This window comes from Gavia stellata, chromosome 22 (genome assembly GCF_030936135.1).
Source record: "Gavia stellata isolate bGavSte3 chromosome 22, bGavSte3.hap2, whole genome shotgun sequence".
Taxonomy (NCBI): Eukaryota; Metazoa; Chordata; class Aves; order Gaviiformes; family Gaviidae; genus Gavia; species Gavia stellata.
In genome coordinates, this window is record NC_082615.1 from 7,541,948 (window position 1) to 7,558,515 (window position 16,568).

Below are 16,568 nucleotides of genomic sequence, written 5' to 3' on the forward strand. Positions count from 1 at the left end.
TTAAGTCAACTGCAGACTCATGTGAGTAGGAAAGCAAATATCTCTAGAGCAGATGGAACTGCTATTATGCAATACAGTGGGGTTTTTTGCAGCTTCTTCCGAAAGTATTTAACACTGACTGCTTGTCAGTGACAAGATACTAAAGTAAATGGATGTTCTCTGATCTGGGTTGACAATTCCTATACTTAAGACATGATCTTGCAAGAACTCCTGGAGGTAATTTAAAAAGATGTCATGTAGCCCTGATTCCAGAGGGTGTCTGCATGCAGTGAAGATGTATAAGCACTTTGAACTTGACATAATTTAATGAAAAGCTTGGAGATAAGCATGTTCTTAGGCACTTTACAGAGTATGTGCATACTTTCATAAGATAATTCCTGCTAGCAACTACTTTGTGGTATTTGACTGTAGAGGAAGAAAGGAATTGCCAAAAGAAGCTGTGAAAAAGTCAGAGTGTGTGTGTGTGTTGGGGGGGCTGGGAAGTACAATAAAGCCAATTTACTGTGTTTCTTTTTCCCTCTAGGGCCATGTAAATGAAAGGTTCAGGTTTACCACGTTTTACATCTACTTTGCTTTGATAATCATTGAGTTGATCCTTTCATGTTTTAAAGAAAAGCCTCCATTTTTTTCCCCTGTTAATACAGATCCTGTAAGTGTTTTTACTTTGCTTTATTTGCATTTTACAGACTATATCATGTTTTGAGAGTTCCACTGAGAATACTTGTCATTGAAAACAGCTTTGGATTGTCATTGAGATTGCAGTATTTAGTGACCCCCTTACAAAACAGGGTGTATGGAGAGTAATATTGGGGTTTGAAGCCTTTTTCCATTATATGTGCCATCAGTAATGACTCGAAGCTATGTAGTGAAAGCAGCTCTCCTACTTGCTGCTTCACAGCAGTTTAAATTACATTTATGAAAAATGAAGTGTAATATTAATTATTTCAAGGGTGGGTTTTGTGGAGATGGTGGTCTACTTGCTTAACATTCATTTAGAGTAAGCTAAAGTCTATAAGGGTTGTCTTAATAAATGAGTTCTATATGTGTTGAGAATAGATATGGAAAAACATTAATAACAAAGATATTAGTGGTGTCACAGGTTAAATTTCTTCTCCAATTCATAAAATGGTCTCTATAATTGGATTTATGTTTGAACCAAGCTGAGAGAGAAGTTGAGTTCATTTCTTAAAGTGAACATTTCAGAAACTGTAGAATGACATTTCACTTTATATGAGTGTGATTTAAAGGCAGTATATGAAGCAATTTTTAAAGATAGAGTTCTGTATGACATGGGAAATGAAAGCAATCAATTTTATGTCTCGTTAGGACATAGGTACATACATGTAATATACCATATAAAATACCAAAACTGATCGAAATAGACTGTCTTCTTATTAAAGTAATGGTAAATGTCTTGCTTTATTTATTTTGTTTTTTCCCCCCTATAACTTTACTATAGAATCCATGTCCAGAGTTAACTTCAGGTTTCCTGTCCAGATTGACATTTTGGTGGTTTACAAGGTGAGCTTCTCTTTTCAAGCTGTTGGACAGCTGACAACCCGACACTCTACTTGTGATATGTGTCTTACAGAGTTATCAATACAGAGATTTTTCCTCCGTAACTAGTTGATGTTGGATGCTCTTTCATCCACAGTGTTGTCAGCACTTCTAGCATTTGCCTTTTTGGAAACAGCTTTCAGAGTGCTCACACTGCCCAAACTTCTTCTCTGAAGAGTAGTGGCAACAATTGTGGCATGACTAATAGGGTATACAGCCTGGCTGTGCTTACGGCATGCTGGAGTATAACCTAAACCAAGATGTAAGACTGTGTTCCACAAGATTAATTGTGGCAACCTTTCACCCACCTGAGGATGCATTTTGTTTCCTGTTGAGGTTCATAGGTGAATGCTTTTTTATAAGGACATTTTCCATGCAAGAGGGAAAGTAAACTGGGTTACATATACCAATGATTACCACCAACTGATACTGCTGTCAAAAGGCATGTGTATTAAAGAAAGATGCAAATTTGAGATTGGGCTTACTGCTGCTCCATGATAAAGAAGTGGAACAGCCATCAAAGGTCATGTTAAGACCCAGTTTTTCCATAGTGGTTGAGGGTGTTGAGATCTTCATTCTTCCCTCCATGTAATTTTATTGTCCTGGCAACAGCCCTGTAAAGTTCTTTTTAGTGAGAGAGTGAGATCTTTCTCAACTTCCAGAGTTTTGAATGTTCAGCTTCCCCATTGAGGTTCTTGGCAACTAGATGTTTGTATTCCTTGACAAAATTCCTCTTACAGTTGAGGAACTGTAGTTTTCAGAGAAATCTGATTTTCCTTTAACTTACGTGAGCTTCACTTTTGCATTTTGTTCACCTTTGAGTGTTATTCCAGACAGACTTATTTAGTTTCACTTCTAAAGCTTCACTGTTTTCATTTAACACCACAGTTTCATTCAAATGCTTCTGGTAGTTAGTTTTTATTGTCTTTTTTTTCTGAAGTGATGTTTTCAATAAAATAGATATAATCAAAACTACGTAATGTCCTTTCCTTAATTGCAAACATCAATATAAGGAACAAAGGGAGGTGGAGGTATAATTATCACCCTTTCTTTGGAGATGTATCTTCTTGCTTTTGTTAGCTTAATAGTCCCAGAGTTACTGGCAATGCTCTAAGTACTATTAGCCAAACTGAATTGGACTGTTTTTCTCCATATGTGCAGCATGGCAATTCTTGGCTACAGAAGGCCCCTCGAAGATAAAGATTTGTGGTCGCTGAATGAAGATGATACTTCAAAAATTATTGTGCAACAACTAAGTGAAGAGTGGGAGAAAGAAAAATCAGAGTGCAAACAGTAAGTACACGTTTGCAACAGAGGTTGATCTGAGTCGTTTCAACATTAACAAGCTGCTCACCCCTGAAAATGAGCCAGCTAAAAATGGCACCTACCTCTTCAACCTATCTGTTCTTCATTCATATTGACAGTCAAATTTGCTTATTTTAATATGTCTAGGCAGAGGCAAGCAGGAGCCCTCTGGGGCTTGTGTACCACTGACACACTTTCTGACTAGGTGCTTTAAAATCTACATGAGCAGGTAGTGCTATTTACCACGTGGAGAAGGGCTGAAGATGCGTAAGCAGAAGGGATTGAGTTGGTTTGATTGTAGAAAATGAACAACTTTCATCAATGAGCTGGTAGATGTCTAACCCTATAATTGCATCCCTCTTAGGCATGTTAGAGCACAACGTCTAGGCACCATAAACCAAAAGGAATTCCTCATCATCCCCATCATGAGTTTTTTGGCCTGATGCTATTTTTAGCCTTAAGGCTCTTAACAGTGAGCAGCTCTTCACTTCCTAGCAGTAAGTATATGAAACTCAAAACACGTGAAAGGCAGGAGGGGAAGAGATAACCCACTTTAAGAGCTGAAACCCTACTCTGGTTGCCTAGAAAGTTAGCAGCAAAATTCTCGTAGTCTCTGATGGAAATGAGATGAGGGTCAGAACTTGCATATAGTTGCATCCATGCTGGAAAGGATATCCTTCTTATTGCATGTTCTGTCCTAATCTAATCTTAAGAAATTATCTATTGTGTAACTGTATTTCCTTCTTCCACTGATTAGTGTCCAAAATGTTTCCAAACAAATAGATGTGATAATAGTGTGTTTCAAAATGAAAAATGTCAATAAGGAGGAGGCCTGCACTTCCATTTCCGTTCATTGTGGAGATTTCTTCTCCATGTGGAGGCTTTCCTCTGTTCTCTTCTATGCATATCCTTGCCAAGTTGGAAAGACCCTATTATGTGATAATACTAAGAGAGAGTTGTAAGGTTCTTGGCAAGGCTAAATATGATGTGGAGAGTTCCACTTCACAGCTAAAATTTGAAAGGTTTCCAGCACTAACACCAGCAGCTTGTCCACTAGTGCTCTGTATGTATGTGTGTTGTGGTTTTACTTTGGGGTTTTTTTTGTTTTCTTAATGTCTCTATTTTTATGGTGTGGAATAATGTGCATTGTCTGGGTTCTGGTCTTTTTGAACAGACGTAAATCTTACTCCCCCAGGCTTTTATACAGTAAGAGCACAGCCATTGTGCAGAAGTGCCTGGGGTCCAGGAAAACTTTTGCTAGGAAACCCAGAAACTGTGCCTGGAGTTTTGTCATGGGATTCATTGCATTTTGGAAATTATTCATACAAACTGGGGCCAGTTGGCAATGAATTTAACCGTAAGTCCTGGATTGTATTTAGCTCAGGTAAAATTTTGTGGCAACTATATTAATGATTCTAAGGTGGGGAAAAGAGCAAAAACAAAGCAAATCACTGTACTCCAGATTGCTGGGTTTCTCATAACTCTAAAAGTTTTGTGGCTCTGCTTATTCTTCAATTATAAATAGGTATTCTCAATTACTTCATGTCAAATAACATTAGTGGTAGTTGCTTGGGAGCCATTGTAAATACTTTTTTTTAACTCTTCTCATTAAATCTGCTCTGAGCAAGCTTTTATAACATTAAAAATGCTATGTCAAGTTGTACATGTGTTGAAAGTGTCATGGAAAATATTTGCAGTGTACATAGTAGTAATTTATTTTAAAAAACTTAATCAGTTGCAACTCTGGCATAGTTAAAGCTTTAAACTTATGTTATGGTAATGGCTATCACATTTATATTGTTCCTAAACTTACAAAACCTTTTTTACATTTTGCTTCACAGCTGTGAATTACTGTTAAATAATTGCTAAAAATTCATTTGCTACTAATGAGTTACAGGAGAGATAAGTGTGGATTTAAGTTGTTGTTATAGATAATAAAGCATGCAAAAAGTATTTTTCCTTTACTTTTGCTCTCTTTGCATGTATGGCTGAAGTTTCTACTCGCTCACTTTATGGATAAGTGCATTTGCTTCTGAGAAAGTTAGAGCTGTGCTGGATGGAGAAGAGAGAGCTGGAATCTATTCCGTCTCATTTTTAGTTAGCTTCTGATTTTAGAGACTATGCTTATGAAGACAAATCTAAGATGCAGGGCCTTGTCATCACCATTGAGAAAGTTATGTGTTTTCCCATGAGATAATCAGCATCTATTATCTGCCCTGCTATAAATAATGGAAACCAGGCACATGCTTTTTGCTTTGATAAAAAACTGGGTGCGAGCAGTCCCACACACTGCTGAAAACCTGACCTCACCTAGCTACCCGTAGTAAACACGAGAAGTGCATTTTCTCCCTTTGGGATTTTTTGCTGCGAGAGAACTATTGCGTTGCTGTTAGCTCACTGAAATAAACATTTTTAATAGTACAAAGCCAGGGGCAAGTAGTCTTGTTTCTTCAAATCCTTCAATGAGTTTAACAGCCTGGTTGCCAGACAAATAAGGCTTTGCTCATAAACTCTCCAGGTTTGATCTGGAAGGACAAAGACAACACTGTTTATTCTTGTCTGGGGGAAAAAAAAAATTGTCTGGTTTAGATTCTCCCCCTGCCCTCAAACTTTATTGCCAAGAAATTGGGATTTGCACATGCCTTTATTTGAAAGGATGTGAATAATTTTCTACCTGTGGACTGTTAGCCACAGTGATCATTTTGAATGCTCACAGGCTGTTGGAATTATTTGACTCTGCAGCCAGCCAGCTCCAAAAAAATCTGCACACTCTTTATGGAGAATCATAAATCCAACCTCACTTAGTAGTACTTACAAGTTATTTTTTCAAATGCCTTCTTGTAAGTCTTCACTGTTTCTAGGGTCTCTCTTCCATCTGTCCCTTCTTATAAGGCTTATGTGCCCCAGACTAATTTCCTTCTCCCTGCTCCACCTGGACTTAGCCTTCCTGGCTGACATTCTGGAAATTGTTCTCTAGGTCCCATAGCCCCCAAGAAACAACAGCAATTCAGTATTTGCTGGTAGAAGAGCTGCCAGGCTGCTCTTCTAGAGTGATTCATGGAGGAAATAATTTCCCAGAGCACCCCCTCTTTATTGATGGGCAACAGAAGTCAGGCACCTAAACCCCAGAGGTGCTTCTGGAAAACCCACCTAAAGCCTTGGAGAGCAGCACGGACCTGTCGGGTCCATTTTTCATCAGTCAGTCTCAAAGAGCTTTGCAGAAGAGGTCACTTTCATTGGCTGATTTTGCACATAGAGAAAGAGAGGCACAAAGTAAGAAAGGGATACAGCCAAACAGGGTTTAAATGCTTTAATTGTCATCTGAGTAAAATTTAGGCACCTAAACCCAAAGTTTCTGTCCTGGAAGAACCTCACACAGCTGCAGCCCAGATCTCGGAGATGGCTTAGCTTTGGAGGTGCTACTACGGTTTGTACGCTTTCAAGGTTCCAGGAATGCAAAACTCTGTATTTTGAGAGGGCTGTGCCTGCTTCCTCTCTTAGTTTGGCGTGTGATTCGATGCCTGTCTCCCCAGAGGGATTCAGACTATTTCTCTGAAAGCAGCTGTGTGATCAGATAAGGCTAAAGGTTTAGTACAGCTACTAATTGAACAACGAATACAGTCTCAGAAGGACTAGGTGAGGGTGCCTTTTGTGGTATGTAAATAGCAACTGTTAGAGGATTCCTTTACAAGAAATTGGAGATTCAAGGTCAACTCTGTTCTCTGCCAAAGGAAGTCAAGCCTTCATCTCCTACTCCTTTGGGCCACGTTCTCATCCCATGGTGATTGATTTTTCTGGCCTATGGAGTACACCTCGTAAGTACTGCAGAAAAAGAAAAGAAAACAAGACTCATTACACAAGAGTGGCCTATCCCTGAGTGCATCTAGATCTTGTTGAAAGTCCTGCTGTTGATCAATAGCAGAGCAAAGAAAGGAGCAGACTTTTAGATGTTACTGCAGTGCCGTACACACAGGGCAATGACATTCTCGTTGTCAGTTGTGTCTAACTGCTTGTTTCATTCCCCTAGGAAAGAAGATGTGACATATATGAAGCAATCTAACCATGTGCTGAATCATGTTGGGGGTGGTCCAGAGGAAGCAGAAGTTCTGATCAGAGACAAAAAGCACAATAGAAAGCCTTCCTTTCTCAAAGCTTTGTTGAGAACCTTTGGGCCATACTTCTTAATCGGCTCCTTCTTCAAGCTGATACAAGACCTACTTTCTTTCGTCAACCCTCAGCTGTTAAGGTTAGTTTACTGTGTGAGTAGTTTCTATGTGCAATCCCTATGGAGGCTTGGCTTTTGCACAGAGTATTTATTTTTGAAATGCATAGCTACTTTCCCTCACAGTGCTGCATGTGTATGCTCCCCCACCTTCCCACTGAAATGCCTTAAGACAGGAGTTCTTTATTGTGGACTAAGCTGTAAATTAGGCAAGCTTCACCGAAATGCAAGATTCGTAAATCCCCCATTACCGATAGACAGCTTTGAATTACAAATTACCTGTTGCTCCTTGCAGCAGTCCAAAGCAATTTCTCCCCATTTCTAAAGGATTATTTGTGAAACCAAAGTGAAGCACTGCTTGCTGGATCCAGTAGTTTCTATACATCTGACACCCACATGTGGTGGTGGTGGGCGCAGCTGTAGCGTGACTTGATATACAAATGAAGTGTGATGCTCAAGTATGTGGCGCTTTGGCCATGCCGCTGTCATCTGGGAAAGATTTCTGGACCATTTAGATGAGTTCATGTGTTCTTAGTTGTGCACAGCAATGAGAATGTCTGAGGCACAGTTGCAGTAAATTTCCATGTGAAATAAAATTACGGTTCTATTAAAAGAAAAAAAAAAGAAAAAGAAAAAAAAAAGAGACATCCTGACAAAAGTGGTATGTCCTCAAACTCTCCTTGTATGAGGAACACCTGTACCTCCCATCTCCAGGGGGACCAGTTGCTCAGCCTGATCCATAAAGGAATTGGCATGATCCTCACATTTTTTTTCTCGGTTAGTATTATTCTTAAAGTGAGAATTTCACCAGATAATCATTAACTAAGAAGAATGTAACAGTGGAAATACCAGCATTTCTATCAAAGAATTTTTTTTTTTTTTTTTTAATTTCCAAATCAATGGAAAAGCACATAGTCCTGTTAATGAATGACAGAGGAACGGAGTTGGATGGAGGCCACAGGTGGATGTGGGGAAGGGGAGAAGAGAGGGCCCTGCTCCTATACAAGTGTCTCTTAAAATAACACCAGCGTGGAGCTGTGTTCTGAGATCATGTTGTTCTGTGGGTGGTTTGTGACATACCCAGAAATTTGCTAAAAAGAGGGTCCGACCCAGTATGGTGACATTTAATAGCTTACAATCTGTCTTCCAGAGTCCCTAGTGAAGAGGAGGCAGCTGGCTTCCTTCTGAGAACACATTAAGTATAATCTATTCTGGGAATTTCTCAAATTTGCATAAATTCCTGGATATGTTGTCAGTGATATCTCAAGGCATATGATGGGGAATTTCTTCTCAAGTCTAAATTCTTGCAGTCTTGGAAAATGCACTGCTAGTGGTAACAGAAAATAAAAAAGCCATGGCTGTCTGGCAGGTTGCACATAAGATAGTTTTATGTTTCTAAAAAGATTGCTGAAGCCCATGCTGGGACTACGAGGAAGAGGTTTTCCTGAAGCAGTCCACTTCCAGCATGAACGACTGATGCAGTGCAGAAGGAAGATCTCTCTAGACTGGAAGAAGAAAGATATAGCACCTCTTGCTTCTAACGCAAGGCTTTAGGGCCTGATTTGTAGTTTCCAGGTGTTTTTTTCCCCCTGCTGGTTATTTGAACTATGGAGTCAAATCTCTGTTCCTCCCAAATTTTGACAATTCAATACTCTGGTCAGTAGGCTGAAATCACAAATGTGATTTTTGAGAACGCTGGACATTGCCATATGTTGTTCTGCTTGTTTGCTATATGACAGTGTGCAGGTCTCGCAGGGAGAGCAGCTGTGTGTAGTGAGAAATGGTTTATTAATAAAAGATGATATAGCCAGTTTAATGGTACTACCATTTTACCAAAAAAGTAGGAGTGAAGAACTCTTTATGCATCCATCCAGGAGGATGCCTTTTAATCTAGCTTTTTTTGTGGGAAAACACCCCAGGCAGAAGCACTCAGGCTGCTTGAAAAGGATTTGGGTAAGCAGCTGGTTTCTCCTGCTTTACTACATGGTCCTACTGTGTCCTATCATTCACCTCTTGCCCTGGGGGGCTGCCTAACAGAGCTCAGACAGCGAGCCATGTGTTTAAACGCCGGATCTCGGGGGAAACCTAGAGTTTCTTGTCATATTTCATCTTCTACAGGCTCATTTGCTGATGGACTTTCTCACTGGCAAAGCCTAAGGTTTCTCTGTTGTATCTTTGCAATGTTGTTTGACTGAAACCGTAACTCAGCTTGCATCCTGGAGAGCTGTTTACTTTTTGTGGTTAGAGAGAGGATGTGGCAGGATGCCATAGTTGAGAGAAGCTGTGTTATGTCCCATTAAACTTTCTGCATGATTTTTATTTTTGTTTCTTTTTCCTTTTCCTTCCCTAATCTTCTGTAAAACAGTGTATTAATCGGCTTCATTAAGAACAAAGATGCCCCAGCCTGGTGGGGATTTTTGATTGCGGCTTTGATGTTTATCTGTGCTGTGCTGCAGACACTCATACTTCACCAGCATTTCCAGTACTGCTTTGTTACTGGGATGAGGCTGAGAACTGGGATCACTGGAGTGATATACCGAAAGGTAAGACTGGAAGCATTTCATGGGCTGGAACACCGGTGTATAGCCAAGCAAGTGGCCTCAGTTCTCCAGTACTCGGGGGAGAGCAGGCATATTGCAGAAGAATATCCCAGCCTCCTGGGATATGAACGATTAGGGTTTTTTGGTGAGTTTTTAGGAGTACCTCTATCATTACAGAATTTTCCAGTGATCAGCAACTTAATGTGGGTGTACTGGTAGGTCACCAGACATATCACAGGCAAATATTGGTTCATTTTAAATATTTGGAAAAGGGATCCAGGAGAATAGTGTGTTTGTGCTATGAGTCGATTAGATGCAACTAGGTTTTCTTCAGAATGCTACATACTGCAAGAGATAGAGGTGCTCACGAGCAAACCATTTCAGAATTCTTATTCTTTGGAGATTAGGAATTGATGTAGGTGTGAATTATTTTATTCTTGTTGGAGAAGGACATTCTTGGGGAGCGTCTTGTTTTGCTAATAATTGAGGATTTCTTCTCTGTGTTTCTCCATACTTATCAAGATTGTGAATCCACTGAATCTCTCTTATTTCTCAGTCCTTAGTCATCACAAACTCAGCAAAGCGCTCATCTACTGTTGGAGAAATTGTCAACTTGATGTCAGTGGATGCCCAACGTTTCATGGACCTGATGACTTTCCTGAACATGTTGTGGTCTGCACCACTGCAGATATTTCTAGCTTTGTATTTCCTCTGGCAGGTACAGACATTGTCACATTTTTTCAGAATTTGTCTAAATAATGTGCAAGCTTATTATTTTTTGTTCATTTGACCCACTGCTGCTTTTTTAGAAACTTATTGTTCTGCCTTGTAGTAAAATAGCTTGTACTGGTGTACATGATCAATTAGTCTCTTAATTATTTTGTTCAGCTGGTAGGCAAGATAGGGCATTTGAAACAAAAGATAGCCTTTATGTCTCCTGTGTCCCTACCACGCTTTGATAGGATCAGTCTTGGACTCATCACAGTGTTCCCAGTAGTTGATACAAATGAGAGCTTGAGGGAAATGGTTTAAAAACAAAACCAAACAAAAAAAACCCCTGGACATAGGAAATGTAAGGCATGTATAAAGATTATATAATGCCATATAAAGAAGATTTGTGCCAGTCAACATGAAACAAATCTCACCTGGAATAACCATAATTTTTCCTTTGCTACAGTGAAGTTGTTTCTGGTTTATTCCAGGTTCAGTTAGAGCACTGGCTTTCATCCTTAAAATGTTTCTATGCAATTAATCTCTTTTATCGCATAAAACAGTAGCGCCAGGATAACCATATTGATTTAGACTTGAAAGCCATTAAGTTGCAGCAGCTTTATGAGTTACTGCTCTGCTGGTAAGCTGAACTCTGGTAGCTAGCAGTTTGTATGCTTTTACTCGCATTGAGGGTACTGGGTTAATTCAGTCATTACAGTTCCCTAGGTCAGAGAGAAGTCAATGGAAAAATTCCTTCTGTGTGGCTTATTTGTTCCCTTTCTACATTTGCTCAATAGCTCTGTATTTGCATTAGTTCAAACTTACTTTCCCCTCCCACTGGGAACCACTTAACAGGTAAATCACAAAGCGCTCTGCTATCACCAATACTAGCATAATAATAATTCAAGGTGGATGCTGTCATATTTTTCTGTCTCCTCCTCATAGTTGTTCTGTGGAATCAGAACACTTCACTGGGAGTAGTTCAACTTGTCTATGTAAAACATTCATTTCTGTTTCTATAACCTACTATTGTTTTAATGCTTACAATAGGGAACAGCAGCACTTGGGTACAACAGCTTACCTTTTTTCTTTCAATCCAGACTTTAGGGCCTTCTGTGCTGGCAGGAGTCGCCGTGATGGTTTTACTTATCCCATTTAACTCTGCAATAGCAATGAAAACCAGAGCATTCCAGGTAAGGTACCAGCAGAGGTGACGTTATCTGAATTGGCAGCTGTGCTATGAGAAATGAAGGCATCAGCGGTTGTCTTGGCCATTAATGAGCTGCCATTTGCACCAATTTACTTATGAGTAAGATTGTACTGATATATTTAATAACTGTATCCTCTCAGATAGTTTTTCTATAGTGAATTGAATGCTATTTAAGGAAAAAGTGTGGCATTGAGTCAGTGGCTCTTCATACTGCTGGAGCAGCTTCTGGGATTAGCAAGAAGTTTCTTTGTCTCCATATCCCTTCACCTTGTAGCTCCTTCTAAGAGTGTCTAGAAAAGGGCAAATAAATGCTATTCTTTAAGCCGTGAATGACTGTTTTCGGGGATGGGAACTGAAACCTGGCAGCTTGGGTTTTTATGCTGCTAGCCAGTGTTGACTTTCATTGCTACTGAGCTGGGCTAAATTTGAATTATTATCTTAAGGTAAAAGGATCCTTTATTCCCTTCTTTGTAGTCTTAGTCGCCTCTAGTCAAGGAAGGCTGAAAAAAACCAATAAAATAGTGCCCTCTGGCTTTGTGCTAGAAAAATCTAGTAAGTAGCTTGTGCTGTGCAACCTATCAGTGACTGTTTGGAAGATTAAAAAAAAAAAAAGAAGCTGTTGATGTAAAAAAGGTAAGACTTGGAAAACGAATATAAATTATGACATATAAGCACAGCCTTAGTAAAAGAGTGGTATTATTACGTGCCTTAAAGAGGCATCCAGACTTCCCATTAAATCTCTTGGATGCTGACATGTTAGTATTAACAGGCCTTTTCTCCCTTGCCCATTATAAGATGCTCAGAGCTGCATAACTTGGTGTGCATGTGTGTGTGAATGCAGTTTTTCATTTTGTCTGTACAGCTGAGCAGGGATTTTTTTAATATTTTTTTTTTAAAGTAACTGAATGGAGCACTGTATTCTAATGTATAGGAAAAAAATAAACTAGGAGTAACCACAATTTTCAAGGGATACCCTAAGAAATACAACTATGCATGTCAGGAAAAAAATCTGAAGAAATCAAAGGAAGAAGTAGGGTAGTATTTTTGTGAAGTGTCTGAATCTTTCTTTAAGGTGGTTTTGAAAATGTAACCCCTTACAGTGAAGATGAGTGGAAAGCTTTTATACTCTGCTTTTCAGCCATTTTCTTTGATTTCTGGTTTCTTTGGAGGTATAGACTTGCACAGTAAGCTTACTGATAACAGTCTGGCTTTGTTTAATTACCTTTTGCATCCTCTTTAGCAATCGCCCAAGGACCATCACAGCTGTGAGACAACATGTTGAAAGCTCTCTTCTAGTCATTCCTGTGACACTCTGTCTCCTGTGTTTACTAATAACCTAGGTGGAACAAATGCGATATAAAGACTCCCGCATTAAATTAATGAATGAGATTCTGGGTGGCATCAAGGTGCTGAAACTGTATGCGTGGGAACCATCGTTTTCAGAAAAAGTGTTGGAGATACGAAAGAATGAGCTGCGAGTTCTGAAAAAATCTGCCTATCTCAATTCTTTGTCCACCTTTGCATGGATCAGTGCACCATTCCTGGTAAATTGAATTTGCATGACTTCCTAAGCTGTACAAGTATGTCCTTGAAGGATAAGTGTGAGGCTTTCTGCTTGCTAAATGGACGTAGGAATAAAATGTAAATACTTTTTAAAAAAATTATTCACATGCTTTGAAGCAAAGTTCCCTGTTCTCTAGAGCCTTTTTGTTAATCGGTATTAAAGTATTTCTTGATAAAGCCTGCCAGTGGAAGCTGGGAATAGCTGTCTCAGGAGAATTTCCAACCACTTCAAAGTACTTCCCATAACAAATTGAAACTAGAATTTGAAACCTCAGAGATATTTGTGAATAGCAAAAATAGCAAAAACAAATTTAATTGAGTCAGTCAGGACAACATCTGTCTTAAGCTCTCATTTCTACCTTTTGTGTTACAGTGCTCTGCTTGTTTTAGTGGGAGAGGGAGTTGTTAAATTATTCTACAACCTAAAAAAAGATTGATTTAATGTAAAAAATAAAGCTCAGATGATACATTACCAATTCTGAAATGCTTTTTCCTCAATTTTCTCTTTCCCTCTATTTTCCATTTCTTCACACTCTGATGCCTTTTGCAGAAATGGTTTTGGTAATACAAACATTCAGATAAATGCTTCATCAAAAATATTCCTAGCCAACTGTTCTCGAGATCAAAGGCCCAACCCTGCAGAAATATTCTTAACGGCCTCAAGATCCTGCCTCTTTCATACTTCCTTAAAGTTAACGCACTTCCTTAAATACACATTTGCGTTCCTGCTCACCGTTAGTTTACTGCATAGGATGGTCCCTCTACAGTGGATGGTCCCTGTCATACAGTGAACCAGCAAGTAACTTGGATTTTATTCCCTTTCCTATTGGTCAGTAAGTCTTGTTTGCTTAGCCTGTAGTTTACAATGGGAAAATTTGGTTGGGTGGAGTTGGAAATGCAGCCAAACCACAGCCAGATAATTGCTTCTCGTTTTTTTTATCAGAGTTCTGTAGTTCACCTCTTGAATCTCCTAGTTCAACTAAACGTAGCCATGAGTAAACTGAAAGTTATTTTATTCTGCGTGCCCTTTTTTGTATCAACTTGTTCATATGACTTGTCATTCTTAAAGCATGTTGAAAAGGTCAGAAACAGAGAATTTGCCCAATTTTGTTGTTGACACTGTTATTTCAAAGATGCCTATCAGGCTTGACTGCTTTTTAAAATGTCAAAATATTACATATGTCTTGCAGTAAACTCACTTTCTGGCTTTCAGGTAGCACTGACGACGTTTGCTGTATATGTCTCAGTGGATGAGAAGAATATTCTGGATGCAGAAAAGGCTTTTGTCTCCCTCTCCTTGTTTAATATCTTAAAGTTTCCCCTCAATATGCTTCCACAAGTCATTAGCAACATTGCGCAGGTAAGGAGGATCTGGTGCATAAGTTGTTGTGAACAACTTGAACAAAAAGAACCCCAGATATCTCTGCATTCCAGAAATCAGGGACCCCTTGCATCTGCCTGTTAGCTGGTTTTCTTTCTAGTATCCTTTCTCTACTGCTGCCCTGTATTGGAAAGCCTGACTTCTTCTGAGTAAGCTTGTCTGTGAATTTTGCTTCACTCAGATGAACTCAGCTTGGTCTGAGAAATTTCACAGTTAAAAGCTTGAATTTCAGCGTAAAACTGATTGCAGGGAAGGAATGAGTCACTGTTCAGGAAGTCCATGAAGTGAAAGCTTAAGCCATTCTGCACGTTTTCTGTTTCAGTAGTAAGAGCATTAAGTCCCTATTAAAAGAATGATAAAATAACGCCGCGCTCTTTTCTTAGACAAGCGTTTCCTTAAAGAGAATTCAGCAGTTCCTGAGTCATGATGAACTTGATCCAAATTGTGTGGAAACAAAAGTGATTGCACCAGGTAAAGACATCAGTATTTTTCTAAACTATGCTAATACAACAAACATCTTGTATTTGTTTTGGACTGGTTGAGGTATGAAAAAAAGCAAAAAAAAAAAAAAACCAATAATAATCTTGTTTTTTTAAAAAAGAATCTGCTGCTTTGAAACATATGTGTGTGTTGTTCAGGCTATGTGGAAGTTACAGAAGTTTCTGGCTATGTTTTTGAACTTTGAGCTGAGTTATTGGGCCTGAGTTTGCATCAGCAATGTGTTGGATGCTAGCAGCACTGAATAATGAAGTGCATCCACTGACTAGAACAGCAAGACCTGCTCAAACCTTTCACACAGCACAAATGCTCAGGAACATTGTAAACAGTTTTGATTTCTTCTGTTGGAAACAGTATCCCAAAACAAATGAGTAAAACAGGTGGTCTCAAAAAAATGGGTTTTCTCACATAATGTACTTTGGTGATGCTGTGGTTTGAAACTTCTCTTGTGCGTGTGATACCATAGACAGAGGGGGAGGAAGAATGGCTGTGTGGCTGTGATGCGATTACTGTTATACACCACCCCACCAGGAGGTAAAGAAAGCCTGCAGATCTGTAACTTGTTAGTGTGGCAAGCAAAAAGCTGCGCAAAGGCAAATTTAATCTGATACATCAAAGTCAACAGCATGCAGTGGTCTCCTACTGACTTGAAAGTGGTTTCTTAAGTAAAGTTGTGCTAACAGTTGCATGGGGATTCTGAGCAGCAAACATTGGGAACTGCCTCACCAGGGCAGGGTGAAGCAGGACAGCTTTTCAGCTCCATAGGTCTGTAAGCTCACAGTCTATAGCTTAAGCTGCGATCAGTTATTTTCACTCTGAACAAGTCTGTCTTGTGACCCACAGTCATAAGACTGTGCTTCCCATGCCAGTAGAAAAGGGAACTGCAGTGTACGTGAAACACCCGTAAATAAAGATTCCTGTCTGCCAGTCTCTCAGCTGTACTATTCTGTGTAATACATTTCCTGCCTTCTCTATTGTGTTTTTGTCATACAGGCAATGCCATCAGTGTAACAAATGCGACATTCAGCTGGGGCAAGGAGCTTAAACCATCTTTGAAAGAGTAAGATTTCTTTATGCAATTGCAATACAACATCTACCTGCTTCCTGGTTTCTGGCTCCTGGGAGGTCTGTTTGAAAAATGTCTAGTATTATATGCAGGCTTACTTCTGGAAAAGGTTGTTTCCACACATCCCATACATGTATCTCTTCTGCCTTTAAAACATCGAGCTAATCCTCATGCCTTATGGTATTGAATCGTTACAGAACAGCGCTGTAAGGCTTTAACACCACAGCGACTAGCTGTAACTAACCTATTAAAGGACAGAAAGGCTATGTAAATTTCTTAAATAGACTTTTTTTTTTAACTGAAGCATTGAACAAATCAAATTGATCTGATGGATTACGCGGACAGTTGAGATGTCTGGGTTTGGACTTGGACGTGCTACAGTGGACTGTTCTTCTAAGAGTCTTGTGGCAGACTCATCCCTGTGGCTGTACATGGGCCATTTCCAGACTGTGGGGGGACATGTTTTGCACATTTGCCTATTTGAATGAATACAAACAAAATTTGCCTGGAAGCAT

The 16,568-nt window shown here is 39.4% G+C and overlaps 1 protein-coding gene across 1 annotated transcript in view; it reads left to right on the forward strand.

Annotated features, from left to right (window-relative positions):
- ABCC3 (ATP binding cassette subfamily C member 3) overlaps window positions 1-16,568 on the forward strand; it is a 49,898-nt gene that overhangs the window by 18,269 nt on the left and 15,061 nt on the right. The window contains exons 5-15 of the mRNA XM_059828046.1: window positions 524-649; window positions 1,460-1,521; window positions 2,719-2,850; window positions 6,890-7,108; window positions 9,450-9,627; window positions 10,181-10,342; window positions 11,436-11,528; window positions 12,886-13,089; window positions 14,322-14,468; window positions 14,873-14,972; window positions 15,981-16,047. Coding sequence (XP_059684029.1) covers window positions 524-649; window positions 1,460-1,521; window positions 2,719-2,850; window positions 6,890-7,108; window positions 9,450-9,627; window positions 10,181-10,342; window positions 11,436-11,528; window positions 12,886-13,089; window positions 14,322-14,468; window positions 14,873-14,972; window positions 15,981-16,047 — 1,490 coding nt within the window. The remainder of the gene's footprint in view (window positions 1-523; window positions 650-1,459; window positions 1,522-2,718; window positions 2,851-6,889; window positions 7,109-9,449; window positions 9,628-10,180; window positions 10,343-11,435; window positions 11,529-12,885; window positions 13,090-14,321; window positions 14,469-14,872; window positions 14,973-15,980; window positions 16,048-16,568) is intronic.